This window comes from Galeopterus variegatus, unplaced genomic scaffold, assembly GCF_000696425.1.
Source record: "Galeopterus variegatus unplaced genomic scaffold, G_variegatus-3.0.2 Scaffold106, whole genome shotgun sequence".
Lineage (NCBI taxonomy): Eukaryota > Metazoa > Chordata > Mammalia > Dermoptera > Cynocephalidae > Galeopterus > Galeopterus variegatus.
In genome coordinates, this window is record NW_007726217.1 from 581932 (window position 1) to 603983 (window position 22052).

The window sequence follows — 22052 nt, forward strand, 5'->3', positions numbered from 1 at the left end:
GGGAGTTTTACCTGTTTTGGCAGCACTTGGACACAGGTGCACACCCTGTGGGGGCCCCTTTGTGGGGAGGCATAAGAGTGGACAGTCCTGAAAACCTTGGATGTTAGGGAGCTACAGCCACCAGCACCAATCACAAAAGGGGCGTTAGGGACATGGAAGGGGTTTTAATAGTAGCCCAGATTTAACTAGAGACTATAAGCCAGTCAACACCAATTCCACAGAGCCAAGTTTGTGTTCATGTCCTGCTCCATGTTCCCCAAACCCTAATCCGTGGGCTCATGGCTCCTCACTGTAGCTGTTTTCAGAGAGCTCCTCTCAGTGCCTGTGAGGACCTCGTCAGCTCCTTCCCCTTACCAGACAGGGCAAAGGTAAGCTGGAACAAGGATCAGAGCCTCTCATCCTTAGCTCCCCAAGCTGAAAGGCCACAGCTTGCAGCCCTATGGGGTCTTCTTGGAGTGTTGCCCCCCCAGTGACTGAGTTTCCACTACGCACACAGTACCTAGTGGGGTTTGAGAAATGCAGCAGTCTCCTCTGTTGGCCCTCCTCCTGGCCATTCGAGAAAATGAAAGACTGGGAGCCCTTTGGAGAGGGTGGAAGAGTATTTAACCAAGCTAAGTTTGGTCAAGGCAGGGGTTTCCAGGCTCCTGGATTTCATTATTATTTCTGAAGGGTTGCTTTGGGGTGACATGAGTTGACAGGAATTAATGTGGTGGCCTAGCTTCCCCTAAGCAACTCCAGGAATTTCTGCCTCTTGGACTAGTCAGACACAATAGGGACATGGCAGTCTTCTCAATGCAAGACTCCAAGCCGGAAAGCAGCATTGGTTCCTGATTTTTGTCATTTTCTGGGACAGGGAATGAAAAAATATTTTTCTCATCTCTGAAAATGAGGTAAAAGTATGTCCTTCAGTGGGCTGTGACTGAGAGAAACAAGATGAGAAATGAGTCCCAGAGGAAACAGGAAGCTCCCTACACAGCCAGTAGGTGGTCAAGTCCTGTAGCTCCTTCCTGAATCCTTGACAGCTATTCCCAACACAAGACCTTATGACCTCCCTGCCCATCTGCTGCCATGCAGTCTGGCCTGCCCCCAGCTCCACTTTTTCTGCTGCCCGTGCTGCTAATGGCTCTGCTGCATGCAGGCCGATTGTTTTTCCTCTTGTCACTCTCTCCAGAGCACCTTCCACTGCCGTGGGCTGTTGCTGCAGCTGTGTTTGGGCAGCATCACGCCCCTGCAAACTGAGCAATTCTGTCCTTAGCTTGGAGTACACTCTTGGCAGATTCCAGCTCTCCCTTCTCTGAACTTCTTTCACTTTCATTCATTTCTCCTATTCATGTTGCACTTAATATATGCATCTAGAATATAGGTTCTCAAAGTGGGGCCCCAGACCAGCAGCGTCAGCATCTCTGGGAACTTGTTAGAGAGGCAAATTCTAATGTCCCACCCCAGATCTACTGAATGAGAAACCTGCTGTGTTAACAAGTTCTCTCATGCTGAAGTCTGAGAAGCACTGATCCAGAGCAAGCACAGCCCTGTGGGCCTCAGTTCTTCCGTCCCCTTCTCCATGGTCTGAGTCACTTCATCTCACTATGCCTCGGCTTCTGAATGTGTAAAAACAGCCCCTGTTGCCCACCAGCAGCTGGTTTTTGTGCACAGGGCCTTGGGTAGAGCAAGAACTCAACTGTCTCCCTTTCCTCTCCCTTCCTTGGGAATCCAAGACTGTAGGCCAGTCCCCTTCTACTCCACATGCCCGACAAAGTGCTCCACTAACAACATACAGTGAATGCAGCTGAGGCCATGTGGCCAACCCTTACTGATCTTGATCCCCAAAGGGACGAGGAGTGGCCATAAATTCTGAAGGCCACACCCTGGATTTTAGTACACTCTGTCCCCCAGCTTGACCACAGGGGGACATGAATCATATTTGTGTTAACAAAAGGTATGGGAAGAAAGGACATAAACTCCTCTCACGGCCAGTTAGCTCGGTTGGTTAGAGCACAGTGCCGATGACACCAAGATCCAGGGTTCCATCCCTGCAAGGGCCAGCCACCAAAAAAACAGAAGCCAAAGAGCAGCAGTGGCAGTGGGGTCACAGAGGTAGTGCGCTGCACCCACCGGTGGCAGACAGGGTCCCAGTACCATTGGCCATATGTGCTGATGCCAGGCCTGAGACTTCCCTGCCAGAGGCCATGACCTCACGGCTGTACAGGTGGCGGGCCTGTGGCCCACGTGAGAGACGCAGCATGAAGCAGCACACCTGGCAGACAAGCACAGTTAAACAGCAGGTTTAATCATCTCACAACAGACAGTAGTGCAGTAGTAGAAACTGTAAGTTTCTTTTTAAAAAGTCATTCCCCCAAAGCTCCCATTCCTCAACACCTAGATCCCATGGCTGAGGAACCAGTGACAGGACCAGAGGGATTCAGGAAGTCTCTGTTACAAGGAGCTGAAAGTCGATACACGTCAAGGTTGCCTTGTGAGCAGCCAAGAGCCCTATGAGGAGTTGATGCACACATGCTCACTCTCGCTCACACGTGCAAGGGACAGATGAGCGGCAGAGAGCGACCACAATGGGGCGGTCGCAAACACTCTCTGTCATGCCTCAACATTCTAGTTTGTTCACGGCCACCTCCTCTGGGGACAGAGTGGTGGCCTGAGCCCTGAAGCAGCAAGTCCTGGTCAGAGGAAGAGGAAGGGAGGCTGTCTGTGTCCAGCCTGGCTGCTCCGACAGCCCCAGCAGCCATCCCTGAAACAGCCAGCCCTCCCCTAATCTCAGGCCAGACAGGAGACGGAGGAGGGAGGGGGGCTCCAGTGCTAAGGGGGGCCAGACATCGTTTCTGCACTACCTTCCCAGCATCCATGGCGAGGGGAGGGGAGGCCACTTCTTCTTGGCCTACCAAGAGGGCGCACTCTACCCCAGAGAAGAGAACAAAGAACACGGCCACAGTCAGGCTCTTTGGAGCCAGGAGGCTGGTGGTGCTTCCTTCCATGCCCAGGTGTGTGTGGGGGGTTGGGGGAGAGCACAGTAGGCCTTGCCACGCAGCACTCTGGGAGCAGCGACACTGTTAACAGGAGCCAGAGAGGCCAGGAGCCGGCTGTGTCCACACTTGGGGCAGGGGAGTGTGTGAAAAAGGAGGCCCTGAGGTGAGGGTACATATCTTGGGGGCCTACCAGACAGGGTTAAAGAAGAAACCTCTTCATTCACAGCTTCGTTCAGGGGTTCCTGGAGAATGATTGGATTCAAGTACCAGCAGTTCTGGTTGGGGTGTTGGGGTGGTTACCAGCGGATGCTGGGAGAGCAGCTGCCCACAGACTTGGGAGGTAGGAGAACCAGCTTGGCATTGCTCTGGGCCCTGACACTGCCAACCCCTTATCCTGAGGAGACAGACCAGACGGCTACAAGATCTCCTCCCGTGGGCTCCTGGCCTTGAGTGGGGTCTGCCCGTTGGGCATGGAGCCATTCTGCCCATGCAGGAGCTTGCCCTTCTCTCGGTCTGGCCACGTGAAGATGGCGTCATCGCTGTCCAGCTCCGACTCGGAGTGCATTAGGCTGCTGTTCAGCATGGGGCCTTTCAGTTTGATGCCTGCAAGAAGACAAGGAGCCCTAGTGTCAGGAGACAAATGTTCTCAGGCTTGAACCACACTCCGTGCCCTCATCCCAGCCTAGAGAGGAACAAGGGGTGGGGAAGGTTATGGTCCCTCTCCAGGCTGGCAAGAGCAGCAGGGAAGGAGGCCTTCTTAGTCCTTCTCCCAGTCCTGGCTGGCTGGAACCGTCCACTGAGGGGAGTCACAGAGAGGGACAGACTGGAGAGCAGACCTGGGTGTGTTCACTTATGAAAACCTGTCAAGCTGTACTTATGGTTTTCTGTACAGATTAGGTTGAACCACATAAAACTGCCACTGTTATAGGTCAAAGAAGTCAAACATCAGTAATTTCACATGGTTCAACCTAATATACTTCAATAGAAGGCTTTGAAAAAAATCAATAGACTAGTAAAACAAAAAACAAAACAAAACCCAAAACCACAGCTGCTGAAGGTAAACCTAGTCTCCTGAGGGCAGGCACCCCAGGCTCCACCTGGGGCCTTCGGTGTCCACGAGCTCCCTGCTCATACAGGTGGGACTGCTCTATCTCCACGGCTACTTGTGGCCCTGAGACTCACCTGGCTCCCAGCATGCACTGCCTGTTTAGGCTCACTTCCACACACATTGTCTTTCTCCGCCACATGCCCACTCAATCTACTCTTCCAAGCTAAACATCTTCAGTGCCACACATTATGCAAAATGGTCTTGAGTCCCGTCCCATTCTCCTCAGCTTGCTAGTGACTCTGCCTTGGGTGGGACCTGCTAAGCCACAGAGCCCAGGACAAGAGCCGGTGCTGCTGGCCTTCTCAGCCCACGCCAATGCTAGCAGACTCTCTCAGCTAGACACTGGCCATGACAGAAAGGCCCCGCAGACCCTCACCTGGTCTCACACTCTTGGTTCTGGCTACCTAGATGCCACTGGTCCATCCTGTGGCTCTGGCTCCCCTTTCTCAGTCTGCCAGACTGAGATCAGGTCCCATCCAACCTCACCTCTTCAGCTCAGTGCTTCCTGGTGCCATCACCTGTTTCTCCTCCCCTCCTTCCTCAGAAGAAGCATCTTAACTCCATGGCTCCCTTTCTCTCCTTTGTCCCCTACTCCCTCCTTCCTCCTCAGGAACCCCAGCTCTACAACAATCCCCTGTCTTCTGCATCTCTGCCTACAGATCTGCTCATGAATTCCCCACCTGAGGACACCCTTGCCCTCCAACCTCCATCCTGCCTCTCTTCCAGTTTTCACTGCTCAACTTCTAAAAGGATATTTGTATAGGGCCTCCATCCGCTCAGCACCTGTCTTTCTACATAACCTGCACTTCCCCTTCTGCCATCCCTCAGCACTCTACTCCAGCTCTTAGGTGACCAGTACCTTCCCCAGTGTCATTGTCAATTCTGAGTCTCTGACCTCTGCAGCAGCAAATGCTGATGGCCACTCCCTAATGACTCCCTTCCTCCCATCCCACACATTCTGCCCTAAGGGATATGACCCGCTTTTGTGGTGCTGATCCTCACCAGCAGGTAGAAGATTCCTATTTCTACACTTTCAGTTCTGACTGTTCTGCTGAGTTCAATTTAATTCATCTTCTCTTACCCAAACAGTCATTGCACCAGATGTCCTGGTTCTGTCAACAGCGCTATCATTCTCTGGGCTGGAAGTCAACCTCAACCTTGCCTGTCCCTCTGTCCCACTGACACCACACTGTTTGAGCCATCTCCGTCTCTTCCAAGGAACAAAACTCTCCTTGCTGTCCTCCCTCCCTGTAATCTCTCCCCTTCAAGAGATTATATGCTGTCACCACACTAATTTTCCTAAACCAGCACTTTTTTTTTTTTTTTTTTTTTTCCTTTTTTTCAAAATATACCTCTGTGTGTATTTACATAAAATGTAAATATGTTGTTATATAACATTAGTAGATTTTTGCTTTTTGTCTTATCCATTATCCCTCGCCTTCTAAATATCTAATAGGAAATTTAACTCCCTGTCTTTTTTCTTTTTTGACCAGTAAGGGGATCATAACCTTGACTTGGTGTCGCCTGCACCACGCTCAGCCACTGACCGCACCGGCGATCCCTATATAGGATCCGAACCTGTGGCCTCAGCGCTACCAGCGCTGCTGCGCTCCCAGCGCCACACACTCCCGAGTGCACCATGGGCTCGGCCCCTAAACCAGCACTTTTAAGATGTCACTTCTCATCACCATCAGGACAAAGGCTTAACTCCTTAGGTTAGGGAGATGTTCAAAACTTCCCACAATTTGGTTCTCTTCAGTCTTCCTGTCTCATTTCCTCAATTCCATTCGCAACTGTCCTAAACCAAATACTTGATCTTCTCCAACATTTCTTCTCCAGCCTTTCCCATCTTGGGGAATAACACCACCCAATCCACAGATGCTCGAGCAGAAGCCTGGGAACCATGCTCCACCTCTGTCTCTCTCTCACACCCCTCAGCCAGCATCCCATAAGCTCATCAAGTCTTCATCCACGTGTCTGCAATCTAGCTGCCCCTCTTTATCCCACCATCTCTCTATCAAAAGGACATTCTATCTAATCTCCTTTCACCCATTCATGCCCCCTCCAATTCCCTCACATGCCAGCCACAGCTGCCTTTTTAATATGTATATTAAATAACATCGTTCATCCCCTTACAAAACTATCAGTGGCTCCCCACTGCCCTCAGAAGGAACCCACAGCAATATCCTTGCCTGCCCACCCGGCCTCAGGCCACTCACCCCTTGCTCCTGTCCAGCTGTCGCCTTCCTCCACTTCATCACATGCCCTCTGCCCCTTCCAGCAGCAGGGACTTCACCACCTGTCCCTCTGTCTGGAATGCCATTTCCTGCAGTCTTCACCTGGCTTACTCCTACTCATCCTTCGGGTCTCAGCTTAAGTGTTATTCTTTACAAAGACCTTTTGTGCTCACATTTTATGTATTTGTGAGTTTGTTTGTTTAATGTCCATCTGACGCATGCTACACAAAAGCAGTCTGGATGTTTGGTTCACCACGATACAACCAGCATCAGCATGGGGCCTGGCCCGCAGTCGTCTCAGCCCACATTCAGAGCTGAGTAGGACACAGTCCTCACCCTCGAGGACTGCACTGACCGGTAAGGGGACAGACAGATACATAACAAATTAGAATACATGTGGCAGAAAGACAAGCACAGCTTCAGGAGGTTAAGGGAGGGATGAGAAAGAACTTTCTGGACAGAGATATGAACTAGCAGAACATGTTCAAAAAAGGGGGGGATCAGCAAGGAGGAAGATCCCAGAAAAGCAAACTGACGTAAGCTCACAAAGGCCATGTCTCTCAGACCAAAAGTTCTAGCTTTCTGTGATAGGAATAGCAAGTCACTGAAGGACTTCAAGGAGTGGCAAAGCCTGGTTAGAGTAATATGACAAAGCCAGGATTGGCTGCTGTGTGGAGGGCTGATTGGGCGTGTTTTGTCTTCTAGGCCTTCATTCTTAGTGTTCCAGGCAGAATGCTATGCCTCACTTCTCGGGTTTCCTGGGGCTTATTTCGAGCTGCTTGGGTGCAGAGCCCAGACTGCCTGTGAGCGTGTACTCTCTTCTGATGTGTTCTTGTCCCTCACTAGGCTGTCATTCTCTGAGGGCAGAGCTGTGTCTTAGGACTCATTACACCCCCTAAAGCCTCTCCCTAATACAAAGCTTTAAGGATGAAAGGTGTTTAATAAATACTTCATATAAAAATAGTTATATTTGCAGAGTGTTTAGGAACATTTTTATATAACATCCAGCTCTCATGAACAGACGATACCTGTCCTGTGGCCTCCATGATGAGTAGAAACCTCACCAGGTGACTGAGGCCAGCCAAGGAAGGGAGGCCCACTACCTGCCCTAACTCTCCCAGCGCCATCACTCAAAGCTACCTTAGGGTTTGTGCAGTAAGAAATTCTTCCAGTGGGAGGCACCTGACAGATAAGCCCAAGGCACCTGGAGCCAGCAGGGAAGCTGCCCTCCTGTCTGCCTTGAGACAATGATGGAGGCTGTGGATTTGCCAAATAATGGAGAGGGGAAGATGGAAGAGGAAGGCTGGCCGAGAAGGAGGTAAGCTGGCAGGTAGGTGCTGGCTTTGATCTCATCTCTGCTTGCAAAGGGCAGACTGGTCAGGTATAAGAGACCAAGATCCCTGACCCTGACCACATGGGGAAGCTTGGAAAGCTGAACTCCAGGCAATAAACCTGAGGGGCATGAGAAGACGAAGGAAAGCTAGAGGCCTGGCCCCTCTGCAAAGTGAAAGGAGTACTGAGAGTACCTAGAGTCAGCTTGTCCAGGATATAGCTCCTGACAGCTCAGGGCAAATTCCACCCTCAGTCTTCATCAGACACGGGAACAAAATATTTCCAGCATGAATGGCTGTTAGCACCACATTTAGGAGGGGGCTAGTGATGGTGGCTCTTCACAGAGAGAGTGCACAGACCTAGAGGCCCCCAGCTCCCAGGCCCCCTACCTGCTCGGGAGGTTGGCTTCAGCTCCAGGCTTTCCTGATCTGTGGCATCCAGGATCTTGTACTTGCTTTTCCTCTTGGGTTTTCCTTTTTGCCTACAAAACACGATCCTCTCCTTTACTCAGGAAAGAAGTTCTGTATGAGGCTCAGGAAGAGAGCCAGATGTGCATGCATGGCCCTGTCTTGGGGGGCTGCCTAATGGGAGGAGTGTCACTCCTCACTCCTCAGCCAGGGAAGGTGGCAACTGTGATTTGTTCCTCACCGATTCTGGGAAAAGGCAAGGAAGTTATAACAATCTCAGCATGGACCACCACTCCAGCAACGAATGAATAATTGGTTAAAAAAGTAAAGAAAGCAAAACCCTCTGCTTGAGGGGCATGGGAGGAGGGAAGCATTACACCACCACAGTTGTTAATGGTAGTTATCTTAGGTCGGTGGGAGCTTTAAAAAATTCCTTTAATTTTCTAAAGGTTTTATTGTAGGTTGCATCTCAGCTCTGTCACTTATTAACTGTATCCTCAAAGAAGTGATACAATTTTCCTGAGCCTAAGTTTCATTATCTGTAAGACAGGAAAATGTCATGATGTGTATTAAAGAAGATATTACCTGCAAAATGTTATGGTACATAGTAAACACAGAAATCATATTTATTATTATTAACGAAAAACATATCATAGATATAACCATTTATTATAAGCGTAGATAGGAAGACTCAATGAAAAACCAAGAGCATTTAATCATCACTAACCTAAGTCTACAATTGTGTGAACCCATGTATACACATGAATCCCAACTAAAAAGGAAGGCAGATTTAAGAACTCATGTGTTAAGTGGTGAGGCTGAGCTGTGGAGCATTAAAGCACATACACCTTAGACTTGTGATCCAGGCCACATCCCAGGCCCACCCACCTACCTCCTTACCTGCCCCAGCCATGTTCCCAGGTTCCAAATCACTGCAGTGACAGCCATTTGACTGCAGGAGTGTGCTCCTGCCCTCAGCAGCGTTTGAGAGAGAGAAGCCTTTCTGCACATGCCATGGGTGGGCCAAACCACTCACTTTAAGTGACTGGAGACCCAGCACAGTCCTTCCATGTGGAAGGTGCTAAATACAAAGAGAAGCCCAAGTGAACTTCAAAGGAAAATCCATCTTACCTCTTACAACAACAGACCACAGTCCAGGACAGGATTCCCAAGGCAACAACAATGACAAAGGCAGCAATGATAACATATAACACGCTCCACTCTGCCAAGAAAATCAAAACAGTGAGGGCTGTACAGAGAAGCTAGAGAACAGTATGGGCTGCCCTGGCTCGGGCAGGAGGTGGCTTCACTCTGTAGACAAGAATGCTCCAGGGCCCCCAGGTACCTCAGGTCCAGTGAGACCCTGGAGTTAAGGGCAACTGAGGCTTTAAACCTTTTGAAACGTCCCTGCTTTCTGGTACCTGCTCCAAGCAAGCCCTGAGACCCTGTAGTAGTGGGGCAGGCTGAAAAGAGCTTTAAGAGAGAGAAACGAGGGCTTCCATTAGGCTGTAGCATACAGGCCCTCCAAAAACACAGGAGGCCCTGTAGCTGATCACACTTAGGTTGCAGTTTGCAGTTGGTCTGATTCAAGCCTGGGTCTCCTTACACGACTGCTTTAGAGTTTTCCTCTAACTTGAGCAAGTGTGGAGGAAGGAAGTAAAAGTCCTCTGCAAACAGAAAATACACGAAGTTCTCCTTGCCTGCTCATCTGCCTCAGAAACACCAACACCCACCCACTCAGTGCAGAGCCACAGTCAGTGCCAAGCCTCCTGGCACAGTGCCACACAGGAAACTCACCACAGTTGCTCTCTCCATCCCTCAGCTGCACCTTGATGAAATTCTCCATCCAAAAAGGGTCACAGATACAACGTTTGGTGAATGAATCACAGTGGCCATGGTCAGAACAGTTCAACTGACACGCTGAAGGTGGCGGGAAAGGGAAAAAGTCAACAAGAGTCAGAGCCAGGGGGACAAGCAGCATGCAGTCCAGTGAGGGAACTAAGGCACCCCTGCTTAATGCTGTGCAGTGAAATGTCCTGGAGACTTGACCCAAGAGCTTTTACAGCCCGGGCATGTTGCCAAAATATCATCACTGTTAGATAAAACTGGTGCAGTTAGAAAGGCTGCTAGAAAGACAGTTCCAGTCTGTCCTCCCTTGTTGTTTATAGCAACAATTCTTAATCTTTTATGTGCCATACACCCCCTTCTCAGAAAAATGTAACTGCAATAATAAAATATATATAGTATTAGTATTACAGAGGAAAGCAATTACTTTGGACATGTTTTTGAAACATTTAAGAACACAGATTTTTGAAATAATAATACGTACGTGTCTTCATTAAAACATTAAGTAACGAGATCTAGAAGTGGGTCTAACGGCCATTGTAATTTTGAAGTATGATGATTAAAAATGATATTTTGTCATGTAACGTGATACAAAATTACTTGTGATTTCTATTGCCTCAAAGTGACAGGTTCTGTTAATACTATTGAAGTTTGTTGCTCACCTTCATAATTGAAGGAAATAATGAACTTCAATCAGGGATTAAGGAAATTAAAGATGTAATTTTTTCCCATTCAAGCTCACAGCCCCCCTGAATACTATCCCAGGTCCCCAGGTTAAGAAGCCCTGTGATGAATTGGGACTCTTTCAAGATAATGGGAATGCAGGAAAATGACTATCTCCCTGTTCCCAGAGAAAAGGAGATACAGGCGAGCTGCAGGCACTGAGCAGGCTCTTGCTCCCAACTTCCCAGAATCACTCACTGACAGTATTGATTTCCAGGGCTCCAAAAATCAGAAAGTCTGCCTTTTGTTTCCGCAGTTCACTCTTGAGCATTGCTGCCACCTCATGGCCTTTGAAGATCTGGTGGGGAGGCTCATTTTGAATAAAAAATACCATCTTGGTGCTGCAGAGACATGCAACAGTAGGAATGAGCTGAAGCTATCCACGACAACAACAGCAGTAGCTACCATTTGCTAATAAGTACATTCTGTTTGTGCCAGTCACTGTGCTGAGTGTTACATGTATTCTGTCACAGCAAGCCAGTGAGAAAGGTGTTATCAGTATCATCTCCATTTTACAGAGGCCAACACTGGGGCTCAGAGGGGTTAAGTAACTTGCCCAAGGTCACACAGTTAATTATGACAAAGCCAGATCCCAACCCTGTTATGTCTGAGTCCAATGTCTATTCTTTTAAAAATGTCTTATGCAGCTGCCCCAGCTAACAAGAGGACCCATTCCAAAAAGCTAACTGGAGGATGAGAAAACTAATAGGTATTTGGTTAAGGCTACATCCCTGTGGTCAGCATTTTCACAGCAAGATGGTAGTGCTGCTGAGTTTGTGCCTGGGTTACTTGCAAGACAAACCACAACGCTTTGTAGAATGTAAATTGTCAGACAGCATCAAAGATTATCCACAGGTCAAAACAGAGCCAAAATGCTTGTTACTATGACAGCAAAAAGAAAGACCCTACATGACAGTGTGGCTTGTGTGAAATCCTATTACTCCATGTCCAGAATCTGTTTGCTTTCTGACTGTCGATTTCTGTCCAAGAAAGACCATGTTTGAACTCACATTTGGAAAGCATATAATCTGTTCTCTGTGCCTGAGCCTTAAGTTTTGGTAGCCTGCTTCTTGAGCTCCATATTAGTTTCATAAACTGAACTTTGCCAATCAGTGGGTCACACTGGGTTCACAGGTGTGCCCAAGATGTTGAATCCCTCAGCATGCAGGGTGGATGGGAAGGACCTGAGTATACCAGAGGCCCTGGATCAGCTGCTTCCAGTATAAGTAGCCTTGTCTATTTATCCCAAGGTACCATATAAATAGTATAATTTTCTATGCGTGGCATGACATAACAATTTGTGAGGGCTGGCCAGATAGCTTATTGGTTAGAGTGTGGTGTTGTAACACCAAGGTCAAGGGTTTGGATCCCCATACTGGCCAGCCACCAAAAAAAAAAAAAAAAAAATCTGTGTGGCACTATCATAGATTTCTAAAAGTTTGCTAGACAGTGAGGCTAACAAGGGCATTATAAAGTCCAGAATCAAGAAACAAATCTTTAACATAAAAGATTTGTGGTCTATTTCCTATTATTTTCTCCCAGTTACCTAATCCATTCTTACAGTTTTAATTTCTATCTATATAACAATAACTCTCGGATTTTTATCTCTTCTCCCCATGTTTCTCTTGAGTGACCAATCTATATCTGCAAATGCTTGTGAGAATATCCACCCCAGATCTTCCATAGACACCTCAAATCCAACATGTCTCAAAATAAACTCATAGTAATAACCATTAATTGAACATTACGTTTTAGGGATTATGCAAACATTATCTTATGTAATCCTCAATAACAATTAAAAAAATAGGTACTAGCATTTTCACAGGGGGTAAAATAGGTTCAGGGAGGTGAAGTAACTTGCTTACTATCACAGAGCTAACACTAGTGGTGCAGGCTCAGAAGCCAGGTCTGTCTAGTGTAAGACCCATGCTTTTTCCCACTGCAATATACTATCTTCTTCCAATCACATGCCCCTCCAGAATTACTCAACTAAGTCAATGCAGTCCAACCCAGAAACCCAGAAAAATCCAAATGCTTCTCTCTTCCTCATGCCTCTTATGCAGTGATAGCAAGTCTTACCAAACCTGCCAACAACACTCTTACCAGCATTCTTTGCTAACATCTTTCTGCTGCTTCTACCCAACCAATTCCCACCAACTTGGATCAATCCAAGCAGCCATTCGCCCTGTTTCTACTCCCAGGCTGCTAAGCATAGCTTAGAATACAAAACAAAAAAAGTCCCAATCATGCTATCTCTGATCCAGTAAACCCTTATTGCATATCAAATTCACCTAAGGAGATTTTAAATTTTAGGTGTCCAGGCCCCACTCCAGACCACTGAATCATAACCTCAGGGGTCGAGGCTGGGTAACGAAGTTCAGAAAGGCTCCAGGTAGTGGTATTGCGCAGCTAGAGCAGGAACCATGCTCTCACCTCGTGACTCCAGCCTTGGCTGAGATCCAAGCATTGCTCAAAGTCAGCCTCCTTTCCTGGGGCTGCTCCCACCCTTTGCCACTTTCCTCAGGTTTCACCCCTCACTCCTATCTCCTCAAAGTGGAGGGTCTCACGTCCAGGCTCACAGGACGCTGGTAACGACACTTCAGATTTCATCCTCTTACCTCTAAATCTACCCAAAACAGCATATCTCTTTCCTCTCCTCCTGTCTCCAGAGAAAAGGATGCTCCTGCTATACCCATGGCCAGTCCCTAAGACCTGCCCCCATTTATTACCTACCCACCCCCTTTTCCTCTGCACTTTACCCTCAGTCTATACAAATGTGCAAGTATTCCCTGCCTTTAAAAGGTGTTCTTTCAATCCTACCTCCCATATTATTTTCAGCACCAGCTTCTTCAAAGAGGTGTTATTCTTACCCTCTCTGCATCCTCAAACCATGAAATCTGTCCTCTGCCTCCAACATCTAAGTAAAATGCTTTCACTATAGTTCTGATGATCTACTAGTGATAAACCCAAAGGCCTCTTTTGTGTGCTCACACCTCTGTCCCTGTAGCGTCTAAATCCTCTGGCAGCCCCCACTGCCAGATCATCCCTTAACTTCCTACAGACCACTCCCACCTGTTTTCCTCCCACCTGTTTTCCTCCCACCTCTCTCACTGCTGTTTCTTAGTTTCCTTTGCAACTTCTTGTTTCTCTGCCTCCTCCTTAAATATTGGTGTCCCACAGAGTTCTGTCCTCACCCCTCTTGACTCTCCTCCAGTGTGACTCATCCATAGTCATGGCTTTGACTTCTGCCTGTATGTTGGTGACTCCCTGTCTGTGGCTCTTCCTTCCACCCCAAGTTCCAGCCTAGACTTGCAACTATCTGATGGAACATCTCCCCACATAACCCATAAAACACCCCAAATTCAATAGTTGAAGCTGGTTTCTTTTGCCTCCCTAATCTCAATGAATGGCTGCACCATCCATCCAGGCATCCAAAACACCAGCCTCACCAGCAATGCCTCACTCACCTTCCTTCCCAAAGGGCCACATCCTGTTGATTTACTTCTGAATTTCCTTCAAATCTTTTCCTCTTCTGCTGCTGCCTGAATTCAGGTTTTATCACCTTTTTACTGGACAAATCCAGAAGCTTCCTGATTGGTCTCTCAGCCTTTGGTCTCTCCCTATTTTAGTCTAGCCTCCATACTACTTACCTCTATTTAAAAAAAAAAAAATCTAACTATGGAATTTCCTTGCTTTAAAAACAAAACAAACAAAAACTTCACACACATAAAACTAACTTAGGTCCTCCTACCCAAACTATTAAAACTAAACTCCGTGGCTTAAATACAACTGTTCTCGGTCTCCACAGCCAGCTTGATCTACCACATTCTGGGGCCCATAAGCTCTGCACCAAATGACTTCTGCCAGAAGAAACCCTGCATTTTCACATGACAGGGCCACTGCTCATCTTGTTCCCCTGTTCTGAATGTCCTCCTTGTCCTCCTATACAAGTTTTCCTGCTTTTGGAAAATCCTTGGATGTTTCTCTACCCCAGCTCTCCTGAAAGAATGAACTGCCCTGCCTCTGTGTTTCCACAATGTCACACTTTGTGTCAAACCCACCCTGCACTAACGTTATATGCTTTCTTGGTATCTCCCCTATTAGGGTATGGCCTTCAACGATAATGGACGTCCTCTGACCTTGTACCCCAGTGCTCTGCTGCAGTGCCCAGTGTGGAGCACAACACCTGTACTATAAGAGTTCATTACAGAAACAGACACTGTGAGTGGCTCCTGGTTAGAGCACCCACCCTTCTCTATCTATCCACACTATTTCTCAGCTCAGTCAAGAAGCCCAGGGGGCCCCTGGTCTTTCCTTTTCTCCCCCCATTCATCACCCAGCTACCTCTGCTCCGTGTACGGCTGAATCTTTTGCACAATGATGTCGGAATCCAGCACCCCCAGGAGGACCCCAATCTGGCGGATGAACATCCCCTTCAGCCTCTCAGTTAGCTGACTGACGTTGACATCCAAGATGATCTCCACCAGGTTGTTTTTCCTGGGATCTGGAAAGCATGTGGATCAGTCATGGCTTTAGAAGCAGGTGAGTTAACACAGACCTGCCACTGACTGTGCTTGGCAAAAAAGTAGTCAGAGCATTCAGACCTCCTTCAGATGGAAAGAAACAATAGTGAATTCCTGATACAGCAATTTGGGGCTGGCTTGGAAAGTTGCCACAGCATGCCTGGTTTCTATACCAACTTGAGAATCCCCACACCTGTGCTAGGATAAGGCTGAAACAGTGAGGCAACAGAGGCTTAGTGAAGGGAGTGGGGAAGAGAGAAACACTTGAGTGTTTTAAAAGCCTCTGCCCAGTTGGCATTGCTGAGCTCTCCAGGCCAAGTGGGGGTATCAAGCAATCTTTCCTGACTCAGATCCAATTTCCAGTGACTTGCTGTACTTTGTCTACAACACTGAGAGGAAAAATGTCCATCTCAACAATCTTCTCAGTAATGGGAAAGCACCTGTCCCTACAGCTTTAAACACAGTAAACACAAAGAAGATCCAGGCAGCCAAGAAACATCAAAGCTGCACTATCATTTTACAATTGTGAGACTACTGTGCTTTCCTTTTGAATATGTCCTAAAAACTGTTCTTCATTTGGAAGTTAAAGCTGATGTTCAGAATAACTTATTCACATACTTGGGTGCACCATTTGCCTGTTCTGATATATAATTTACATATTTAGTAGACTGTATGTGATCTGACTTTAAACACAGAAGACACTTTATAGGGTCTCAGCTGTTGTCCTCCCTAGAGGCAGGACAAGGCCTAGAAGACCTCCCCAAATCCCTTCCCATCTAAGACATCCGTGCATGAGCCTGGCCTAGACAATACAGAGTAGGTTTAAAGATAATACCTTCTCAACAGAAGCTCAGGAATTTATAAAATTCTATCCCACCTCCATACTCAGTTCCTCCCTATTACCAAATTAGCCTCAAAGCAAAACAAAAACATGGCTTTATTTAAGAAATAAATTTTATTTCTGCAAATATGAAAAGTGTAAAGGACCCTACTTACTTTACCTTCCCTTCGTTGTCAGATAAAACCTGAGACTCAAAATAAGTATTTTTCTGCATCTGGGTGCAAAGGAGATGTTATGACTCAAGCTATTCCTTTGCTTAGATTCCCAAAGCACCCTAGGCCCTCTCTCATCAGTCACATGTAGAGAAGGAACTGCTGGACTAAGGACACAAAGGCCTGGCTCTGACACAACTGCTGTGTGACACTGAGCAAGCCCTGCCCTCTCTGAGTTTGTTTCTCCATCTGAGATAAGTAGGGAGAGGTCTATAATCCTGCGTGGGTAAGAGGGGTATTGTTGGAACAGATTTCTCAGCTTGGGGTTTTTAGGTTTTTTTAAAAAGCTGGACATGCCATCTGGCTCTGTCATCCAGGCTGTGGGGGAAGGGGTCTCAGGATAGGGACCATGATTGGCTGATGCAGCAATTCCACTCTATCTCATCACTAAATGAACTCACCAGGTTTCACCTCCACAGTGGTCCGGTCTGTGTCACTCTCACCCTTTGCATCAGTCACTTTCAGGTGAAATGTGTAGGTTCCCTCGACCAGATTGGAAAGAAAGAGGATAGGATGATGGTCAGAATGATTTAACACCTCCTGCAGGATTAAACAACATGGCTCTGTTGGAGAACAAAATACCACTCCTTGGAGTCTGTTGCTGCTTCTGCCATAACTAAGCCCCTCTGGGCTGGACTGTTTCAACCTTGGCAGCTCCTGATCGTAATAGCACTGCAGCCTGTGGCTGCCAGGATGAGGGAGAGAAACCCATTCTGTGCCACACTAGCTTGCAGACTGACCTTGAGCAAGTCATTTAACCTCCCTAAATTTCAGAGAAGAATTCAGATTTGATACAAGGGGCCACTGGGTTAAAGCAGATACTGGACTGTTTGGTTCCTGATCCTCTCTCCATGTCACCATTTTTTTTTTTTTTTTTTTTTTTGGTCCTTTTTGAGACCGGCCGCACCGCACTCAGCCAGTGAGCACTGTGAGCGCACCAGACATCCCTATATAGGATCCGAACCCACGGCGGGAGTGCTGCTGCGCTCCCAGCGCCGCACTCTCCCGAGTGCGCCACGGGCTCGGCCCTCCACGTCACCATTTAAACCTTGTGCAGCTCTCCTGCTCCTGGCACACTTACCCCTGCTGCCGGGCTCCCCTCATCTCGAGTCCAGAGGTAGCTGACTATTGCCTTGTCATCTGAGGACTTGGAGCCATCCAACTCTGCTGTGTTCATGGGCAAGGTAATCACCACATTCCCAGTTATCTTGGCTATAGGTGGTTTGTTCATTTCTAACCAAAGAGATATCATTGAAATAATATGACATTTTTGGAAAAGAAGGAATGCTTTTTCGTGATGCTTATGGGGAAATTAAGCATCAAGAGCATCTTAAATGGATAACTGTTTTAAGTGCCTGTCCATGCCAGCAACCAACAGGACAGACATAAAGCCACCAGTGCTGGACATCTGAGGCGCCAGTCCTACCCAAAGAAATGTTCTCCTGACAACATACAACAGAGGGGACAAGATGCTTTCCTCTTGTATTCTCACAGTAGCCTTCCCAAAAGGAATACTTTGGAGGTAAATGATGATAGAAAACAAAGGCCCAAAGTGGCTTAAAGCCTTAGAATATAGGTTTCATTCAGCTGATATCTCAAATTCCCCTTTAAAATATCTTGAAACATTATTCTTTGAATACCTTTTTTAGTTCCTTCCTTGGCCCTTATCAAGAGAAAAAGGAGAGAGACCTCTCTTATCCTGGCCCCACCTGGAGCTTTGTTTACTTGAACATATATTCAGTATTTACTCAGCTCAGTATACTATATCTGGAGGTCCCCTGCATATCTGATGGTTTGTCCCACTATCAGCTTATGGCCCTCTCCTAAGGCCCTCAATGGTCACTATGCCTGCAAACCAGGGCAAGGCCAATCAACTGCTTCCAGCTGGCCCCAGCCCGCAGGCTCACAGGGCAGGCACAGGCAGCTGCAGTGCAGCACAGTCATTCTAAAGTCTGACAGCAGGTGTCACTGTAGCTAGCAGGAGAGTCAGAAATCTCAGGCAGCACAGGGGCAAAATAAAAACGCAAAGAAGAAAAACCCTAATTTTTTCCCTATTCATTTGTGAAAGTAAGAAAGAAAAGCTGGGTAGGGGGAGAAGGAGGGATGGAAGTTAAATTCACCTTACAGTCACTTTCACTTAAAGGTTGTTTTAGAAAAGCAAATAACAGCTGCCCTTACACCAACCTTCTTCCCCACCTCTTGTCTCTAGTCAATTTCTGCAGCCAAACAAGACATGATGGATTCCTCAGCTACCTAACCCAAAGAGGCTGCTACACAAACCAAGGCAGGGAGGTACCTTCTTTGACAATGACATTCACAGAGCTCTGGCTTTGCAAGTTCCTCTCATCTTTGACAGTCAAGGTGAACACATAGGTCCCCACTTGCAGCCCGGTCACAGTAACAATGCTGCTGTTAGCATTGTCGAGCTGCACGCCATCAGGTCCGCTGGATTAGGAGAGAAACAGGAGGGTAAAGTTGTACCCACCCTGACTCATAAGGAGGAGACGATCACTGCCTCAGCTACAACATGAACTATTATTTCTCAGACCTTGACAGGACATGTTTAAAAATATTCCATTTTGGGCCGGCCCGTGGCTTACTCGGGAGAGTGCAGTGCTGATAACACCAAGGCCACGAGTTCGGATCCCATATAGGGATGGCCGGTTCACTCACTGGCTGAGTGTGGTGCTGACAACACCAAGCCAAGGGTTGCGATCCCCTTACTGGTCACCTTTAAAAAAAAAAAAAATTCCATTTGGACAAAGTGTCATTTGGCCCCAAAATACAGGATACCTGCTGGTCAAAAAATCCGTTCACCAGCTTTCAAACACATCTAGCCTTATCCTTTATATGAGCTTCTAGAACACTTGAACTCTTTACTGTTCCAGTTTGTAAAAGGAAGAAAGTTCTCTGAGCAGGTCTCTGATCAAAAGAATGACTTAAGAGTGATGTTTCTGAAAAGCATTTCTGGCCCAGCAGTTGGTTCAGCTCTTGCCAGCAAAGCAGCAAAATGCATTTCTTAATCACGTGATCAAATCCCTCCTGATGAAAAGTCAAGGAAAGGAAATGGGCCAAGGCTGCAGGGGAACTCTCAGGACAAAACCATTTTTTCTCAGCAGCTCTATAAGCAAAGCTCCCTCCAGCTCTTCGACAGAGGCCGTCAAGGACCCAGGACACCCTGCATCTTTTCTGTTCCCGTTGTGGCCTCAGAGGGCAGCCTGAGCAGGGAAGTGAGCTCTGTGCCAACAACCAGGCACAAGGCTGCACACAACCAGAGAGCCCTTCTGCTCAAGGATCAAAATGCTCCAGAGCTTGCCTTAAAATTACAGGACAACCAGAGAAATCTACAGATGTCCTGATATTGCTTTGTTTTTCTTTTTAAAATTATAACCTCTGACCCTAGTGGCTCCTTCTGCAGCAGATTCTCCTCCAAGAAGCTATTGTAAGCATTATCTCTGATGTAAACTTACACTAATAAAACTCAGCTAAAAGGTTTATCAGCTGTATCTTCAATAAACAAAATTAAAACACACTGGGCTGAGGAAGATTATGTCTTCCAAAAGACATAAACAAGAGCTGAGGGAAATAATTTCTAGAATCCAACTCAGCAATTGTAAGTCAAGTAGTTTCTTCAGTCAAATTAAATCCCCTTTCCACCCATCTCTAATACCATAGCAAAAAAACAAAAACCAAAAAACCCAGTCTGTCCTATGGTTGCTACCTTTGGAAACTGAGAATGCTTTTAACTCTTCCTTGGAAATCTTTTGCTTCCTGTGGGATTCTGCATATAATTTGAGTTCCATTTGTTATGGTTTAAAGGAGCTGAAAGAAACTGTGAGAACCAGGAATGGTTCAGTTAGGTAATTTCAGTTTAATTAGTATTATTTTGGTTACTGCCTTTGGCCTCTGGCTAACTTAATTGGTAAATGGTGTCTTCAAGAAAACAATAACAGAGTAATGCTTTCATTTTGTAGGAGAAATTTCAATTCCTCTTAATAGCTGCTCTGCCTCATCCCCCCTGCCAGTCTTACCCAGTTAATTTTGAGCAACAGTATTTTTCTGCTCCATTACCCCTTCCATCCTGCCTCTCAAGTGTAATTAAACTATGCATTTCAGCAGATGGATTGTACCTGCAAAAGCACCAGGACCACACAGCACTACCTGGGGACTAGCTGATGGTAAGCATTCTTTCTTTCTTACAAAAATTATTTATAATATCATTTTTTTAGAGTTGAAGTATGGGATTGCAAACATTTCTCTCTCGGTACCCCCCATGGATAAGCCAATAGGAGCAAGTCAACACTTAAAAGCAAATAAAACCTGGCTCTTCCAAGGTCTAGAGGATTTGTATAAACATGGGTTTGTGTCAATACTCACTGTGTTTTTTCCCAAAGATATGAGATAATTTTCTGATCATCTGAGCTTTTGCTGCCATCCAGGGTTGTACTGTCCACAGGGAGGGTCAGCTCTTTATCTGGGCCTGCATCTGCCTGAGGAGGCTTGTTGTTTTCTGGAAAACAGAGATCTGGAAGTCAAAAGCAGCCAGTCCAGATGTGAAAGGCTGAGGAACCAATTGGGACATATGTTCTGGATGCCATGGGAACTCTGCCTCTCAGCCTACAGAACTATCAGATACTGTGGGAGATATGGACACCATCAGGGTGCTCACAGTGAAGAATATAATAAGACTGAAACTATCACACAATTCTGAAAGAAAGAAAGTAGGAGGTAACGAAGTTATAATACCATGCTAAATTTGAAATCTAATGCTATAGGAATTCAAATGAAAGGGTCTGAATGATAAGACAGGGCTTCCCTGAGGAAGTGATTTTTAAGCTGACCCTTAAAGGACATGGTAGGATTTCAGATGACATAGACTCTCATCCCCTCAAAGGCGCAATAACTAGCCAAGGGGAGGGCACAAGCTGAGGCTGGTAAAAATACTCGATCTCTAGCTATGAGGAAAGCACCAGGGAAATGGACAACAGAACTTGCCAGAAACTCCATGGATTGGTGCCTTCTGCTTCTACCCTCATACAGCTCAGAACCCACCCCTCCTCTCCCCCAAGGTGAAAGGGACCAGCTAATAGAAGAGCCTGAAACACAAGGTTGGAACTTACCAGGCTGCACAATAACAGTCACTTGAGCAGTGGCCTGTTGTCCTATTGTGTCAGTCACTGTGAGTTGGTAAGTGTAGTCTCCTTCTTGCATTGCAGAGAGCTGCAGGATTGGTGTTCTAACACCCTACACATAAATACAGAAGTGGAAAATCAAACTCCCAGAATCACCACATTACACAGTAATTCCTACTTTGGTAGAAATGGTTTACCCAGTTTTCTAAACCTAAGTTGGTATCGGGCTGTTACCTCTCAGTTCAGCATAATTAGTGAACGCTGAATCAGACATTATGAGACATCTTACTAAAAGGTTCCCCCTGCAAGGGGACAACCTGACATAGCAGCAGTTTCAAATAAAGCCAGAGTACTCACAATAGAGTATGAAAAATGCGCAGAGATTGCCAAAGCCAGTCTATATGACCCAAACCAGAAGAACACAATGAACATATAATAAAATGACACAGTTTTTAAAACACTGTTTAAGAAGATCCTCTTTCTACTGAGGCTACACAGCAAAGTTGTCTCAATAAAACATGGCAGCAACTCGGGATGCTAAATACTGCCATGCTGTCCCCTTACAGGTTTGTACAGATTCTGCAACAGCAGAGAAACCTAACACAGTACTTAAACTAATGACAGGTAAAATGTGGCCTTTAAGTCATGCCTCAAATCAAGAAACATAGAATCTTGAGTATCAGAAGGAACATGATAAATAATTTAGGGCAAACT

The 22052-nt window shown here is 46.7% G+C and overlaps 1 protein-coding gene across 4 annotated transcripts in view; it reads right to left on the bottom strand.

Annotated features, from left to right (window-relative positions):
• Positions 1-2266: 2266 nt before the first annotated feature.
• Positions 2267-22052, bottom strand: part of KIAA0319L (KIAA0319-like ortholog) — an 89342-nt gene continuing 69556 nt past the window's right edge. For 3 of the 4 annotated variants that reach the window (XM_008585356.1, XM_008585340.1, XM_008585348.1), the window contains 11 exons: positions 21327-21450; positions 20584-20716; positions 18503-18651; positions 17288-17439; positions 16608-16746; positions 14975-15134; positions 10829-10971; positions 9860-9982; positions 9194-9284; positions 8045-8136; positions 2267-3581 (listed from right to left, as the gene is read on the bottom strand). In XM_008585356.1, coding sequence (XP_008583578.1) covers positions 3394-3581; positions 8045-8136; positions 9194-9284; positions 9860-9982; positions 10829-10971; positions 14975-15134; positions 16608-16746; positions 17288-17439; positions 18503-18651; positions 20584-20716; positions 21327-21450 — 1494 coding nt within the window. In that variant the 3' untranslated portion in view covers positions 2267-3393. Of the gene's footprint in view, positions 3582-8044; positions 8137-9193; positions 9285-9326; positions 9730-9859; positions 9983-10828; positions 10972-14974; positions 15135-16607; positions 16747-17287; positions 17440-18502; positions 18652-20583; positions 20717-21326; positions 21451-22052 lie in introns of those variants that run through there. The other variant, XM_008585363.1, reaches the window with a different exon arrangement.